Source organism: Lytechinus variegatus, chromosome 8 (genome assembly GCF_018143015.1).
Source record: "Lytechinus variegatus isolate NC3 chromosome 8, Lvar_3.0, whole genome shotgun sequence".
Taxonomy (NCBI): domain Eukaryota; kingdom Metazoa; phylum Echinodermata; class Echinoidea; order Temnopleuroida; family Toxopneustidae; genus Lytechinus; species Lytechinus variegatus.
The window spans coordinates 40,674,639-40,692,810 of NC_054747.1; the positions used below are offsets into that span (position 1 = coordinate 40,674,639).

The 18,172-nt window shown below is 37.3% G+C and overlaps 1 protein-coding gene across 1 annotated transcript; it reads right to left on the reverse strand.

The window, feature by feature from the left end:
- Window positions 1-1,508: 1,508 nt before the first annotated feature.
- Window positions 1,509-15,905, reverse strand: LOC121420500 (retinoic acid receptor RXR-like). The gene is made up of 5 exons (XM_041615163.1): window positions 15,404-15,905; window positions 11,886-12,131; window positions 10,062-10,320; window positions 7,732-7,916; window positions 1,509-2,053 (listed from the first exon to the last, which is right to left on the reverse strand). Exons 1-5 carry the CDS (start codon window positions 15,804-15,806, stop codon window positions 1,809-1,811), a joined length of 1,338 nt encoding a protein of 445 aa, XP_041471097.1. The 5' UTR covers window positions 15,807-15,905; the 3' UTR covers window positions 1,509-1,808.
- Window positions 15,906-18,172: the final 2,267 nt, after the last annotated feature.

The window sequence follows — 18,172 nt, forward strand, 5'->3', positions numbered from 1 at the left end:
CAGGATTTGAACCCCGGACCTTTCGGTTAAAGGTCTAGAGACTTATCCACTGATCCACAGCACCTGCAAATGGTGTTAGACTAGGTGGTTATTAGATCAAACAGGTATAGCCGAAACCCAGAATGAGTAAAAATAGTAAGTGCTAAATGGAAAAAAGACCAAATGGATAGAACAATGTAAAAGAACTGGAAGTAGATGGATATGGACTATACCATGTGAGAGGTGACCAAACAGAAAGATGAAGTAGGCGCATCGTGGTCTAGTGGTTACGTCTATCGTCTTTCAATCAGAGGGACGTGGGTTCGAATCCCAGCCATGTCACGTTTTCCTTCCTTCAGCAAGAGATTCACCCACATTGTGCTGCACTTGACCCAGGTGAGGTAAATGGGTACCCGGTAGGATTTCTTCCTTGATGCTTTAAATAGCGCCATATGGCAGCTCAGCTATGGCCAGGGTAGTAATATGGTATCAATGCAAAGTTGAGCATTTAGTAACTGCGCTTTATATAAATGGACATATTATTATTATCAAGATTAGACCATGTAAGTTGAGACTAAACAGACTGATGATGTTGGATTAGACCTATTTCGGTCAGGATATGCTCCGCTGAGATTCCGTCTGGCTTCATGGCATCCCCTACCTCAATAGACTATAGTATCCCATATGCACTGCAGTGGTGGTATAAGGCATCATGCCATGATGGTATCATGAGCGTGATTGGCAGGTGTATTGGTATGTTATAGTTGCATTACAAACTTGACCCTGTCTGTTTGGAATCAAAGTCTTGGAATTCACAATGCATATTGTGAGAAACTGGTAAGTTGATTGTATGAATCATATAAAGGTAATTTTCATTCCGGCGCTTTTTTCCCCATTAAAAGTGGGATTTAAGGAGAAATCGACTAGGGTGAGATGGCGCACCATTTCCCCAAAGACGCTGTATTTAAAGGACAAGTCGACCCCAACAAAAACTTGATTTGAATAAAAAGAGAAAAATTCAACAAGCATAACACTGAAAATTTCATCAAAATCGGATGTAAAATAAGAAAGTTATGGCATTTTAAAGTTTCGCTTCATTTCACAAGACAGTTATATGCACATCTAGGTCGGTATGCAAATGAGGAACTGATGACATCACTCACTCACTATTTCTTTTGTATTTTATTATATGAAATATTTTTATTTTCTCGTCATTGTCATGTGAAATGAAGTTTCATTCCTCTCTGAACACGTGGAATTCCATTATTTTAACATTTTGTGCTTCAGGCAAGGAGGTCCTAATCGTCAAATTTGAAAAAATTGAAATATTGTATACTTCAAACAATAAAAAACAAAAGAAATAGTGAGTGAGTGAGTGACATCATCGACTCTCTCATTTGGATGTAACTGGCTCGTTCATATAACTATTTTGTTAAAAATAAGCGAAACTTTGAAATGTCATAACTTTCTTATTTTACATCCGATTTTGATGAAATTTTCAGCATTGTGCTTGTCTGATTTTTCTCTATTGATTCAAATGAACATTTTTCTGGGGTGGACTTGACCTTTAAGCATCAAGCAAACCATCACCATTACAATTCCTATGGGAGTCTTCTATCTGTATCTATAGGAAGAGGACTATTTAAAGAAAATCAGAAAATGTAAAAAGAAAAATCCTCCGACACAGTAGATTTTTCAGCCTAGATTGGACCTAACAGGGTATAGATGAAGCGTGTCCACACAAACTAGGACTAGACCGATAAAGGAACTGGTTGGAGACAAAACAAGGATTAAACTATGTAGAAGTAGACCAAGCAGATGTAGACCAATCATATGGTACAGTTCATCATCTCTTCTACCAGACCCGGGACCTGGATCTTCCCGGCCAGCTTTAGACCCACGAACTGTTCCATTGCCTTCGCACTGACCTTCCGCAGGGTCGGCAGTCTCATCAGGATCTTACCGTATCGCTTCGGCTGGTTCGGGAAGGTAGTGGCAATGTACTTCTGCAGACAGTCCAGATAGGTCTTCTGGAGCGCTGTTACGCTGTCGACATCGACGAGACCAGGAGCATCTAGAACAACAAAAATTTCATAAATGATAATGTAAAACATATAATAAAGATATGTCTTCTTAATTTTGTTACTCTGATGACATTGACATTACCAGGGCCCTGTTGCATAAAAGTATAGTAACTTACTATCCAATGGTAACTGCACTGAAATCCTTTATTCTGATTGGCTGATTAGCAGTACTACCATGGAAACAGGACCCAGGAGCATCTAAAATAATAATTGAATTAATGATAATTGTTTACAAATTATAAAATCTTGAAAGCATTAAGACTTTCTGCACACCTTTGGATAACGCCCAGCTGAGGGCATCTCGACTGGTATATTCACTGGTGTTAATTTTCAGGAGATATATCACAAATATATTTAGTACCTTCAGTTGACCCATATTGCCCTCGTCATGATTTGTCAACTACTTTGGGAAATAAAGGTATATCCTTTAAATCTAAAGCCAATTCAATATATGATGCACCACGCCGTACACTGGGGTACCGTAGTACCCCAGGATATGGCGTTGTGCAGCGCCACCTTGTATTGTAATAGTGTACAGTTACATTGTTGTCATGGTGATCACGGTCGTATGATCGGTGGGACAATCATGACAATGATCACAATGCCTATTTATTCATTATTGAACAGTGAAGATTAGAACAGAACATGAAATTTAGAATAAAGTTATCATTTGCATGCATTGTTACATAAGATCACTAAAAAGAAAAAAAAATCTGTAAAAAACATTACAATAAACTTGTACACATTTTTTGGTAACCCAGGGTACAGCGCAAAAAAAAATTAATAATTCAACAAAATGGCGGATTATTATTCGGTACCCCAGGGTACCAAATACTGCATCATACCTACCCACCCTATCCTTTTAAGGGATTTATTGAGATTATCATAGGAAAAACCCAGCAAAATAAAGGTAAGATTTAAAGGACACTGAACCAGCGCCCCACCGGCTCCACCTTAAGTCCTCATAACACACAGCTAATGAGAGACGATACAGTATCGTCTCTCATTAGCTGTGTGTTATGAGGACTTTAGGTGGAGCCGGTGGGGCGCCGGTTCAGTGTCCTTTAAATCTTACCTTTATTTTGCTGGGTTTTTCCTATGAGAATCTCAATAAATCCCTTAAAGGGATAGTCTAGGCTGTAAATATTTATATCTCAATAAGAAGAGTAAAATTCATAGCGCAAAATGCTGAAAATTTGATCAAAATCGGATAACAAATTCATTGAATTTTAAAGATTTGCATTATTCCGGTGAAACAGTACCAGGCATGTCTTTATGAATATTCATTAGGTGGGCTGATGATGTCATATCCCCACTTGTTCTTTTCTATTTTATTATATGAAATTAGGTTTATTAAAAAAAAATTCTACAAAGAACTAAAACGATGGGATTGACAACTAATTAGTGCATTAGCTACTTATTGCCGCAATTTATTTCATTATAATAGAGACACATCATTTATCATTATGTATGAAAAAATGAAATATTTATGATTTCATGCAATAACATAAGAAAAGGGAAAGCAGAGATGTGACATCAATCACATCATCAGCCCACCTATTGAATATTCATGACGATGTGCATATAACTGTTTTAACAAAAGATGGATAAACTAAAATTCAATAACTTTGTTGTTATTTGTTTTCCGATTTTGATGAAATCTTCAGCATTTTGCTCTGTGAATTTTACTCTATTTATTCGGATATAAATATTTTTAGCCCAGACCATCCCTTTAAGATGTGTCTATTCAATGCTTCCTACTTCTTAATTTTTCATTGTATTTTTACTTTTTTCTCTCTTTCACTGCGCATTGGGCACTCTGCAGAGAGGATTTGGCGCATTGCAAACCCTATCTATTATTATTATAAACGTAACCATTTTTGGATGAGCTTGTAAAAAGAACTACGTGTACACTGTATGCTCTTTCCCACCATATTCTTTGTAAAGATTCACGTATTTTGTAATGATTCAGAAAAAGAAATAAAGAAAAAGGATTATAATTCATTATCAAAGAAAACTGTATACAGCGATATTAATGAGGAGGCCATATAAACAAGAAACAACAAAGAGCAAGAGAGTGAAAGAGAGAGAGACAAGTAGGCCTTTGGAAGTCTTGCCTGCATCATTAATACAATCCAATAATAGCAGCAGTGCTGACTTTAAAAACAAATCAAAGGTGAATAATTTTTAAAAGCTGAGCAAAAAAAAACAGCATTCATTTGAAACTTAAAATCCCTCACTCGCTGGTTTGGCATGACCTTTGCTCCATGACCCACAATCACATTTGTTAATTTGCCTATACGTTGGAGCTTTGTGGCCCAGTGGATTAGTCTTCGGACTTTGAAACAGAGGGTCGTGGGTTCGAATCCCAGCCATGGCGTAATTTCCTTAAGCAAGAAACTGATCCACAATGTGCTGCACTCAACCCAGGTGAGGTAAATGGGTACCGGTAGGAAGTAATTCCTTATAAAGCTGTGCGCTATGAGTGGCACATAAGTTGAAGGCTTACTCTGCTATGCGATCCAAGACAAATAGGGGGGGGGGGGCAGATGTATGCATGAGTAAGCCATATAAAGCAATACAAAAGAGAAAGCAGAAGGCAGATAGCACAAGATGGAGGTATTTTATAATAGAACAGATGAGTGGGGAAGCCATAGGGTCATTCCATCTGGATTCACCCAGTGGTTGCACCCGACCATCTCAGAATTTGTTGTAATTTGGTATACATAAAATTCACCATGGCCCAAGCACAAAACAAAAAAAATTAGTCCAATCGGTCCGTCGGTTCTCGCGCTACGGCCCGCCCTTTTCTCCTTGTTTTGACAAAAATGGGCGTGACCTTCAAATTTCAATGGCCACTGCGTCGTTACGTGTTGACCAATTTTCATGAAACTGGTACCATTTGATAGGAAATTCAGAGAGGAATCCAAAACATGCATCGAATAATGTATTGGAGCAATTTATAAGGTCATGACCTTTGACCTTAACTTTGACCTTGAGTTTGACCCCCGGACAAATAATTTTTTAACTTGATTTTCGTGTATGTTAATTATTGGTATGATATTGACAAAATATGTTAAAATCAATGATGATATTTTATTTCTTCACCTTTAAAAACTCTTCCAAAGATACCATGAAATTTCACTCTAGTCCCACACACTGATATTCATGTTAGTAAAGTGTTTACCAGTTACATGATTTCTTCCAATCTTAAGTTACAGTATGCAAACACATGAAAAGAAATTAAGCTTAATCAGTTCACAAATAAAAGATTAAACCTTTATGCTCATGAATAGGTATCTGTTTAGGCATTTTGATGTTCATCAATATATATTCATTTTGATGTTCGGCAATATATATCATATATATTCATGTTAGTAAAGTCTTCACTTTTATCATCAAAATATATACATGTATATATGTGTATATGATATATATTGCTGAATCATAAAATGCCTAAACAGATACCTATTCATGAACATAAAGGTTTAATCTTTATTTGTAAACTGATTAAGCTTAATTTCTTTTCATGTGTTTGCATGCTGTAACTGAAGATTAGAAGAAATCATGTAACTGGTAAACACTTTACTAACATGAATATCAGTGTGTGGGACTAGAGTGAAATTTCATGGTACATCTATCTTTGGAAGAGTTTTTAAATATGAAGAAATAAAATATCATCATTGATTTTAACATATTTTGTCCATATCATACCAATAATTAACATATACGAAAATCAAGTTAAAAAATTATTTGTCCGGGGGTCAAACTCAAGGTCAAAATTAAGGTCAAAGGTCATGACCTTATAAATTGCTCCAATACATTATTCGATGCATGTTTTGGATTCCTCTCTGAATTTCCTATCAAATGGTACCAGTTTCATGAAAATTGGTCAACACGTAATGACGCAGTGGCCATTGAAATTTGAAGGTCACGCCCATTTTTGTCAAAACAAGGAGAAAAGGGCGGGCAGTAGCGCGAGAACCGACGGACCGATTGGACTAATTTTTTTTGTTTTGTGCTTGGGCCATGGTGAATTTTATGTATACCAAATTACAACGAATTCTGAGACGGTCGGGTGCAAAATTGCACATTCATTGGGTGAATTGGCATGGAATGACCCCATAATAATACAAAAAATTGTGTTAGAAACAGAGAGAGAGAGGGGGGGGGGGGTGAGTCTGTGAGATGGATAATTCATGTATAAGTAAAATGGAGAAGAGACTGAATGATTGCTAATGGAGAAACCATACAGAAGTGAGGGAGAAAGAAAATAATAGAAAGAAAAGAGGGGAGAAAGGAAGAAATAGATGGGGGAACCATGACGCTACAGAAAATAAAGAGAGAGTGAGAAAGAAATTGATAGAGAGAAAATACGAGAGAAGGTGGAAAAATAGAGAGAGAAAAAGCTGAGAGGGAAAATGAAAATACTAAAGAAAAATTGAGAGACCCTCCACCCCACTCAGAACCCACAACAAGACGCTCATGATCTACTTTTCAAATGGAATAAAATCTGAAAAATGATTTTGGCACACTAATTTGCTTTTCACACTGTATTTCTTTAACCCAATTCTATCCTTAACCCCATCTTTAGATTTAGATGTAAATTTATTCATTTTCCGTTCACAAAGCACAACAAAATCAAACAATACATAGTCAAATTTAAAGTACATGTACAACATCAATCGAAATAAGGTATAAACAATGAGAACTAATGCAAACTAAAGTAACTTTGACTATAATAACTATATAAAACAGAACGGAGGGGCTTGCCAAGAAAAGCGAAGCTTGTATGGGGGGCAAGCCCCCGTAACTTAGTTTCAATATGTATATTACAAAACTATAGTATAGAGAGACGGAAGATCTTTTTTTGGTTTCACTGTCTTCCTTAACCCCATACTATTTGCTGAGCCGAGATTAATGCCTTAACCATGGATTATCGCACAGCTCATGAATATTGACGATTTTGCCACATAGAGCATGATTAACGTGCATTTTCGATTTCTGTGTTTGGCTAATGCTTAGCCCCACTTTTACTCAGCCCGGTTTCGTTTCACACTGTATCTCTTAGTAACGCAATAAGCCGGCTTTATGCAGGGCCAGATAGTACACTACTGTTTACCGTGCTAGCCTACTTTGCTAAAACGTAGTGTAAAAACGAAGTGGGCTAAGGTTAACTCCAAAAAAACAATATGTACAGTGTGAAAAGCACATGCTTCAGGTACTTGCAAATTATTTGACTGATGGTTATATATTTTCTTACCATATTCCAGTACTTGTAATAATGTATGTTCAATGTTTTATACTATAACAATAGGACCCCATTGGAAATAAGTCTTTCGGCTTTCATGGGCTATCCTGTCAAGGTATTCTTCAATTTCATTGTAATCACCTGTGATATTCTTGACGAATAAAATCAATCAATCAATCAATCAATCAATCAACCAATCAGTCAGTCAATCAATCAATCAATCAACCAGTCAGTCCGTCAGTCAGTCAGTCAGTCAGTCAATCAATCAATCAATCAATCAATCAATCAATCAATCAATCAATCAATCAATCAATAAATCAATCAATCAATCAATTCTGAGAAATGGGGTGGTGGGACACACTACATTGAGTTGTGAATCGGATAGGATTGAATTTTCCCTGCACCAGTTGTACCCACCTGGAAAACAGACCACAAGGCCATTCAGGATACAAAATTCAGTGATATCAAGGCTTAAATCCCTGAGTGTGGCGCAAAACTCTACGGTAGCTTCTGTGAGGTCTCCCCAGCCAATCTCCTTACATTCTGATATTGTCAGCTTACATTTCGTTGTGAATTGAAGCATAGGTAAACAGTCTAATGATCTATGGTTCAAGGAAAGAAAGAATTAATTATAATTGTTTTTTTAAATAATAATTTTAATGACAATGATTATGATGATGATAATAATAACTAATACTAACAATAATGATAATAGTAGTAATAATAATGATAACAATATTATTAGTAGTAGTTGTAGTAATAAACAATAATAATAATAACAATAAAGATGATGATAATGATGATGATAATAATAATAATGATTGTAATAATAATAATAAAGATAATAATAATAATAGTAATGATAATAATAATAATAATGATGATTGTGATTAGGTAGTCCTCACAGTTAAATTATATTCTTTCTAAATGATAGGTGTGTACCTAAGATTAAAGTAGGCAAGTGAAAGTCCTAATATTATATACAGTAACCCATTTCACATGCCATAATTTACATTCATATGGCTTCAAGTCTTAAGGCCATGGCTCAAAACAGGCTAGAGTACATGCGTATTTTCTACTACTGCAGAAGTCTTTGTCCTTGATACAAACGTCAAGGGAGGGATTGAAATTCATTACAAATGTCTGGAAAACACAGTAAAGTACTTAAAGGAAACCAAAACCCAAGAAGAGAAGCAATCTTATTGCAAAGAGTAAAATGAGAGGAACAATTAAAAACAGTTTCATCAAAATCGTTTATGAAATAAGCAAGTTATAGACATTTCAAAAGTCTTGTTGTACTTTCGATGGGGATCCTCAAATTGGCAAACGTGCTTCAAAATGGCTGATTTTGTGGACAACTCTCCATTTGTTTTGTACACAAATTTTCAGATTTTCCCCTTTATTTTAATATTTCATATCTCCTCCTGACCTCGATATATGTGATGTGAATTGTATTTTCCCATGACATATGACATGCTCTGAAGGTGGCAAGATGCAATTTGAAAGATAATAAGGAAAATCTGAAAAATTGTGTACAAAACAAATGGAGAGTTGTCCACGAAATCAGCCATTTTGAAGCACGTTTGCCAATTTGCGGATCCCCATAGAAAGTACAACAAGAGTTTTCGAACTCCCATAACTTGCTTATTTCATAAACGATCTTGATGAAACTTGTTTTAAATTGTTCCTCTCATTTTATTATTTGCTATAAGATTGCTTCTCTTCTTGGGTTTTGGTTCCCTAACAGTGATTGGTCAAACAGAGTTAATCTTGACAAGGAACAACTTAACTTATGTAAGGACTAAGGAACTCCTATAAATGTGATTGGTCCAAAGAAGTTTCTTTAAAATTTCTTTAAATGCACCTCTCGTGCTTATGTAAGGTGGTCCTGAGAGATAATTCTTTATGTATCCCTTTACATCCATCCCAGGATAAGGAATAATATTACTTTGTAAGTCAGTCCTGAGCCTTGATTGGCTGGAGTAGTTTATGTAATTTCAGACAAGGAGAAAAATAGGGGAGAGAAATCTCTATATATATCTAATATAACAGTAGGTTACAACGCATGTTCATGTAACAGTATACAAAAAGCAAATAGGCATCAGTACGATGGTGCGAGATTACGCATGAGGTGAAAGAAAGATGCTCTGAATAGAGCGACTCTTTCGTTCACCGAATGCAAAATCTCGAACCATTGCATGAATAAGAATATTAGCTATTTGTGTTGTACAACGCCTCAGAATTTAGCGAAAAATATTAAGAAAAAAAAAAGTTTTTCCCTGCAATAATCTATGAAAAGTGAGCAAAAAAATCGAAAGCGAAAAGCGAAATCCCAAAAGCGCACATGGCCTTGGGCAGCATTGCGCATTTAGCCAGCAGGCTTATACGCGTATTGTACCTTCATTTTACTGAGCGCAATGAATTAAATTTGTATTGTGACGTCACCTCCTAAAGCCGTGCAATGGTACATTTTGGATGGTACGTCTTGTGTCCAACGGTACAAATGTTTGACATTCAGTCTCCCATTTGATCACGTACAACAAGCTAAGTAGGCGTTGTACCATAGGTTACAATGTAAATAGCGGAAGGAAAGTGAAAATTAATCAGAAGATGGTATACATGTAGCTACAAAAGAGAGGGAGACGTATGTCTCAGAGCTGGTATTTTATTGCTCCTTTACATGTATGCCTACGATCAATGAATGAGTTGATGAGGAACAATTGAAATCAATAGAGGCACTCTCTTACCTGTAAGCTAATCGAAGGACATTAAGATCCATGAACGAGGCTTTCAGGAGTGACATCTGGTCTTCTAGGCATAGCTGTTTGAACATAGGTATAGACTTGGCCCATTTGACCATCATATAGAGCTCTTGGAACCCTCCTTGCATCAGGTCTTGGATTGTGAAGCCGCGGACAGAGTACGGCGGGGGTGAGAACTCGTTGGGGGAGGGGGGCATGAAGTTTGGCATCCCGTCCATCGGGGGCATCATGCCCGGAGGGGGCCCTAAATAACAAAAAATAAATGAAATATAAAGCAATTACAAAGGCAGATTGACTGAGACTGACAATGCAAAAGATACTGAATAAACACCATGGACATGTATGTTTTGAAAAACAGCAAATTGTACAATACATAAGAACATGTTGGATCTACAGTTCCCTATTCTTCCTATTACTGTACATTATACAGCAAAGAAACATGGATCATGTGGGAAGTGGATCAAGATAGGCTTGCAGTCTTCAAAGTTAGAACCCATTAAAGTCAGGAAATGGGGGTCATCAGGAGAATACTACAAACACAATCATTGCTCAATCAAAGTCAATGAGCATAATTTGAGTTTGTTTTTACCCCCCTTTTACACAGTAAAAAAAAAATCGTAATTCGAATGATGATTCCAGTGAAGAGTCAGGCTAATGACAAATTTTTTATCCCAATCAAGAATTCAAATTCTACTCCAAAGGTGAATTCCAGTTATGTCTCGCAGGGTCGTGTGGTCCAGTGGTTAGACCATTGGACTCATAATCGCAAGGTTGTGAGTTCGAATCCCAACTCTGCCACTGTCTCCACTTTGATAAAAAGGCCCGAGAGTGATATCTGTCGTCTATAACGTCAGCCACTATGACTGATTAACCTAGACGTAAAATGTTTCATAGGTAATTGGTTGTATACCAGCTTGGCGTTTACCAGAAAAATGCTGTCCTGCCGAGTTCCTGCGGGAGTTACCACAAACAGAAACAGAAATGAGCTTATCTGCAAGGTAGGTCACTTGAAGCATCTTGGACGAAGGGTCTGCTTTCTTAAAACTTGTTATAATAAGAAATTAGCAATAAGAATTCAAAATAAGTTAAACAAGTGAATCAAGTGCAATTATTTGATTGCTGATGTCAAAGCTGGGGTAATAGTATGCAGCGATTACAAACATTAGTCTCTTAAATCATTCATAATTGTGTTTGTGTAGGAAATATAAATAGATGATTGTCATCACCATTGATGAATCAGGAAAGAGCACAGTAAGCATAAGAAACATACAACTTAATAAAAATTTTGACACATTTGGCTTCCCATAATTCAAGCACAGAGTTAGACCATGGTCTATTCCGACTTCAGAATAGGAGCCTATGCATCTCTTCATAGCAGCTTGAACTGCATTTCCCATTATTTTGTAGAAGATGAAATATGAAGATAAGTAATGAAAAGCTGCTTGTTTGATGCCTGCAGACATAAAAATATATGCAGCCCCGAAGCATCTGGAATCAAATGGGGAAGTCAGAAATAAGGGTCATTTACCACTGGACGTACTGTTTCTGGAACCAAAGGGAAAATAAGTTGGAAATAAGGATCACTTACCACTGGAAGCATCTGGAATCAAATGGGAAAGTAAGTCATAAATAAGGATCACTTACCACTGGACATATCTGAGACCAAAGGGGAAATAAGTCAGAAATAAGGGTAACTTACCACTAGACGTATCTGGAACCAAAGGGGAAATAAGTCAGAAATAAGGGTAACTTACCACTGGAAGCATCTGGAACCAAAGGGAAAATAAGTCAGAAATAAGGGTAACTTACCAGTGGAAGCATCTGGGACCAGATGGGGACTGGCATCACATAATGCCTTTAAGATCAGCCTCCAAGGTTCGTTGTCGCTACCAATCATGCCATCATAGACGGTCTGGGTGTTTTCGTTCGTCGGTGATTGAATGAACTCTGACCCAGCTGGAGAAGGAACTGTTCTGCTGTGATTGGAAGTCGTGGAATCACTGCGGAGTTTCTTGTTCTTTGGCTTGCCTCCTGGTAGTCGGTCTTCTCTAACAGCTGAAGGAAATAATGATAAAAATAATAACTATAATATGAAGTTCAGATTGTATTGTGCAGAATGCAGATCATAACATTTTTAGCCCCCTCTTCAGTGCCATTTATAGTTCACACACATTTAAAAGAACTTGCCAGATGCCTATTTACCTCACCTGGGGTGAGTGCAGTGCATGTGGATTTTTTTAAGGTAATAACACCAAGGCAAGGATTAAAACACTCGACCCTCTCCTCTGTTTTAAGTCTGCACCCCTTCTTACAAAGAGTTATGATCGATCCGATCAATCTCAAGTATATGGAAATCCATCAATGTCATGATTTTTTCTTTGGGAAATTTGCACAATGTCCTTAAAAAACAAAGAGGAGCATGAGTAATGCATTGTCAGGAAAACAGTAAATGTATAGAATAGGCATATACATCATTTTTAGAAAGTATTTTGAACAAACATGTATGTTAGATGTTGATGGCTTTCCATAGTTGCTATTGATCGGATCAATCGCAACTCATCGTAAGACTTGCCCTAGGAGACTCCATTGTAATTCAGGGGCCACCAAACCCCAGGGGAGGCCACTTCCATTCACGAGTGGATACCATGCGTGACCATGGGGTCTCGAAAAGCACCCTAAACACGTAATTTCCATATTCTGAAAATGCACCCCTTAACAAGTATTGGCGTGTGAAACCCTACCCTTAACAGGTATTGGAAACAAAACGATACTCTTGGCAAATATTCCCTGAAATGAACCCCTAAACAAGTAAAGGAATGTTTTATTGTTACGGGTCCTTCGATTCGGTCGTCGGCTTTACCTTATTTGGTTTAGTACGATCCCATCTTCTACACCTCACGCAAATCAGACTCTAAACACAAAAAAGGACATCCTTTTGGGGCAAAAATGACATCCTTTATGAAACATTTTAATTTTGTTTTATCATCCCCGCAAATTTGACCCTAAACACGTAATTTTTCTATCGAAATAGATACCCTTTTTTTCATTATTTTTGTGTTTTTGACACCCTTATCACGTTACGTACGTAACGTGCCCTATCGTGAAAAAGACATCCTTTTTACATGTTTTTTTGGTCGTGCATGGTATCCACTCGTCAATGTAAGTGGCCCCCCGGGCACCAAACTCAATACACGCTCTCAAGAATCAGTTTGTTATCCTCTTTTAGTCTTTTACCAATTATCTCTTTGCCAGCTTAGCCTGACTAGAGTCGCACACAGCAGACTGCCTAGTTTGACTCAAGTCACACTCTATAATACACACAGAGTGCATTCAGTTTATTGTTCATAAACACGTACACAGTAGTGATGTGTGTGCATCCCATTGTACACAAAGCTTTTCTTTATAAACACATCAAAAGCTATTGTGAGCTGGATTAGCATAGTTTAGATGCAAAACCCCTCTTAAAGGTATTGTTTAACTTTGTGAGCAGCCGATTTAAAAATTCTCAAACCAAGATGAAACATGTGTACAAGTGCATGTATTAGAAGTAGTAAACCCTGAAAACAATGCAGTATTGAGAATGAAAAGCTAAAATTACAAGGCAAACCCTGATTTTGTAAATAGGTGACTTATATCTATGTCTAAATAGTACACATACATTGTAAGTGTATGGGATGAAATTAAGATGGTGTTTCCGGTCACTCTATATTTCAATTTTTGAAGCACTAAATAATTACTTTTGAACGCAATTTTTTCTGGGTTCTATTTTTGTAACTTATCACAGACACAGGTTACAAGTGTGACCTTCTAGCTCAGATTTTTAAAAAGTCAAACCAACGTTAACCAATCATTTTAAGCTGCACCTTAAAATAAATGTGGCAAAGGAGTCATTCTTACCATTACAGGCAGAGTCAATGCTGTCCATCACCAAAAATGGAATAAAGGATTGCACGACAAACATGTCCAGGGGGCCGTTTCATAAAGCTGTTCGTAAGTTAAGAGCGACTTTAAGAAGGCGACTTTAAGAAGGACCGGTGATCCTTTATTGTGGTAAATGGTACTGTATATTCATTAGCGATGACTACGCAGAAAGGTTCATCGGTCGTTCTTAAAGTCGCTCTTAACTTATGAACAGCTTTATGAAGCACCCGCCCGGACATGCCAATCCTGGTATTTTACTGACTCAACGATACAAATACAGAACTTGACATGTTGTATAATACTGCAGTAACATTAATATGCAACATTTAGCTCTATAATGGAGGGAACCCCCCATTTTTACACTCAAATTTCCATTCCAAAGCAGAGCATTTTTGTCTTATTGAGAAAAAGAATAAAGAAAGCCGCTCCAAAGCATAGCATTTTCTTCTTATCATGGAAAAAGAAAGAAATCCGCTCTAAATCTTCGCATATTTTCCGTTACGCCGTTCCAGCTGTATTGATCTGCTACAATGAGCAGCAATTTTGATGAAAAGCGGCTGCAATGCGCTGCCTGACCATCCCCTCTGCGCTAGCGCACCCGGCCCCCGTGCGAGCTGCATGCATGTATGCCCGTTCCATAAGGATGAATACGCACTCACACACAGGCGACCCATTCCAAGGACCCCCATTTTCACAAGCATTTGTAGTTCCGAAGCCTATTCCGATGACCCTCCTTTTTACAATAAGACCGCTCCAAGGCCCCTGTTTTTTGTCTCAATCGCAGCACAAACCTAGGCCTACTGCTTTTTTGATCGAGTACCCCAAACCCCCTCCCCCCCCGACTGCTGTAACATTTGATGGAATGCCATAATCTGACATGGAAAGTGAGAAACAGAGGTTTAAACTGAACATTGTGATCTTGCGAGTTCTAAAAACGTCAAATTATTTTGATTGCATATTATCATGAGAATTTCTATGCCTAGGGTATTCTTTACTTCTCAGTTCAGATGACAGAGTTTGATAGTTTTCCCCTTTTGAGTTTATTTTTCCCCATTTGATCTCTATTTTGGTAGTTCTTTTTAGATATTTTTATGAAATAAAGACAAAAATCGATGAGCCCCATCGGGGGGATTTTGAATTGTTAACCACCAAGTGGTGGCTGCGCTATAGCAAGCTATCTGTGTACGAGGAAATTTTTTTAAAAAGTTAAATTTTTTAAAATATCTTTTTTAAAGTAACTCCTCGAATGTTTGGAACATTTAGATCATGTAGATAAATTTAACTCTGTGCAAACTTTGGTGATAATAACATGGAGTTTGGAACATCAAACCAAAATCAAAATAGGCCTAGGCCTAGTCTTTTTATTTCTGAATATTTTTTTCTGAAATCTGATTCTGAATCCTCACCATCTGTTTTCATACCAGCTGTCAAACACTTCTGAAATCGACAAAACTGACAGCTATTCCGACTTGCTTTGTTGATTTCACAGGCGCCTTCCATGTTACTGGGTCCCCTGCATGAATACAAGAGCTGTTTCTGGACCGTTCGCTTGAAAAACCCTTTGCAACCTTCGCAAGAAAATACTGAATAGTGACACCCGGTGCCGCGGTCACCGCACACCAGGCACGGACGTTCTCGGTCGCCTGTTCCACCGGCGTCGGGAATGCTGAATGATCCGATGGAGCTGCCCGGCGAGCACTGGGACTGAGAGGGGCTCTGATCAGAGGCATAATATATCGATGGACTGGACGAAGCGATAGTCGAAGGGCTGGTCGACATCGATACTTGGTCACTTTCATAGCACTCCATCTTCCTTCCTCTAGCTCCTGTCTTTATTTATTCACAGTTCTTTGGCCTGGGGGAAAGAGTAACGTTAGGCCTCCGTCGATCACTGTCTCGCTTTTTCAGCGCTACAGTCCGTGCCTGAAGTTATCGACCGCATGCTGCGCTCAGCTGTGGATATGGAATGTGAAAAAAATGTCGATAATTTCAGCTCTGGAGAGGGAAAAGGGGGGGGGGGGGCAATTCCAATTAATCTTGAAAAAGACATCCCTTTTAAGTGTTTTTTGTCGCGCATGGTATCCTCTCATCAATGTAAGTGCCCCCCCCCGGATCCAGGCCATATTTTTTGTTGTTGGAATTAAAGGACAGAAAATTTATGTCATCCGTGGTAAAATGACTGACTTTTTTTTTTTTTAGATACGAGAGAAGAATTTTCTGTTTTGCAAAATAACTTGTGTTTCAGTCCTCTACTCTGTCTGCACCGGGACTGTGTTCATGCCTTGGGAAGAAATCCTGGGGATCGAGGACGGGTCGTCCCCCCTACTCAAAATAGTGGGGGGCACAATATAAAATATCCCCCTATCATTTTTGGTATGTCATGATGGAAAGAAATACATACATCATAAAAAATCGAACTAAACGTGTATTTTGGACGAGATGATCTCACTTTCTGGTGGATTCCCCCCCCCCTAAAAAGGGGGGGGGGGGTCAAACTCCAACCCCTGGTGGGGAGAGATTTCCGCCCTTGACTGTGTGGTCCTGGCGCAGAGGATGTAATAATATCGGTAAATGCTGACAAAATGCTGGTATGTTACTCCATGGTCTTTGCATCAATCAGTGCCTGCATATACTCATTATGTTTGGTGATTAGTCCTTACAATTACCAGGGAGAATGTAACTACAAGGTGGCAGGGTGGTTAAAGGACAACTCCACCCCAACAAAACCTTGATTTGAATTAAAAAAAAGAAAAATCCAGCAAGCATAACGCTGAAAATTTCATCAAAATCAGATGTAAAATAAGAAAGTTATGACATTCTAAATTTTCGCTTCATTTCGTATTTTATCATTTGAAATACGAAATATTCTAATTTTCTCCCAATTGTCCTGTGAAACAAATTTTTATTTCTCCCTGAACATGTGTAATTACCATTGTTTAACATTTTATGGTTCAGTCAAGTTTGTCCTTATTGTCAAATCTGTCAAAATTGAAATATTGTATAATTAAAAAAACAAAACAAAAGAAATTATGATTGATGGGCATCATCGACTCTCTCATTTACATGTAACTGAGTCAATTGACTTGTTCTATTTTGTGAAAAATAAGCGAAACTTTAAAATGTCTTAACTTTTTTAAATTTTACATCCGATTTTGATGAAAATTTTCAGCATTATGCTTGTCTGATTTTTCTCTATTGATTCAAATCAACATTTCTCTGAGATGGACTTGACCTTTAAAAAGCCAGTGCGTTATACAATATAATTGTGTTTATAGACATAGTAGGTTTTGTTGTTCCTTTTGCAATATATATTTTTGCAATGCAAACAATTGCATTCATCATGGTAAATATATTCATTTTTATACACATATTTATGTTCATTTTATATGTATATTGATCATTGTAAGTATGTACTTTTTAAGATTCTCATACCCCCGATCGGGGCTCGATAGAGTTTAATAAAATCTTATCTTATCTCATCTTAACTAATTTATTTATAGTCGTTTTGTAGCCCTAGTTTCAGTAGTACAAGAACTGCTCGACCAAGGGGCCCTGTATCAACGGAAATTAAAAACATAACAAAACAATATCACATAAAATCGTCAACAAAATGAACATAATAATCAATGAGAAAGAAAAATGTAGTACATAAAAGTAAAAATAAAATCAAAATCACTAATAAACTTATAATAACAGAAAGTAACAGAAAGTATTTCATGGAAATCTTAAAATCATATTTGTGTGAGGGATATCGATTTACACTGTTTTTTAAAAAAATAAGTGAATTTGCTAAACAGAGAGAAGGGGGTAACGTATTCCATATTTTAGAGCCGTGATAACAAAATGATCTTTTATAATATTCGGTTTGAGGTTTTTCAATAAAAAGGGTACAGTTAATGAATATCTAGTTTCGAAATGTATTGTTCTATGGCGCACTATATCCTGAATATACTTGGGGGTTATATTGTGCATCACTTTATACATCCATATTTTAAATTGGTAATCAACTCTATCTGTGACGGATTGCCATCCTAAAGATGACAATAATGTAATTCGGGGAGGTAAATAATGTGCGTTAAGTATCAGACGTGCATAGCGGTTTTGAAGCTTTTGTAATTTATCCAGATGGCACTTTGCTGAACAGCCCCATAAAATTATACCATAATCAATATATC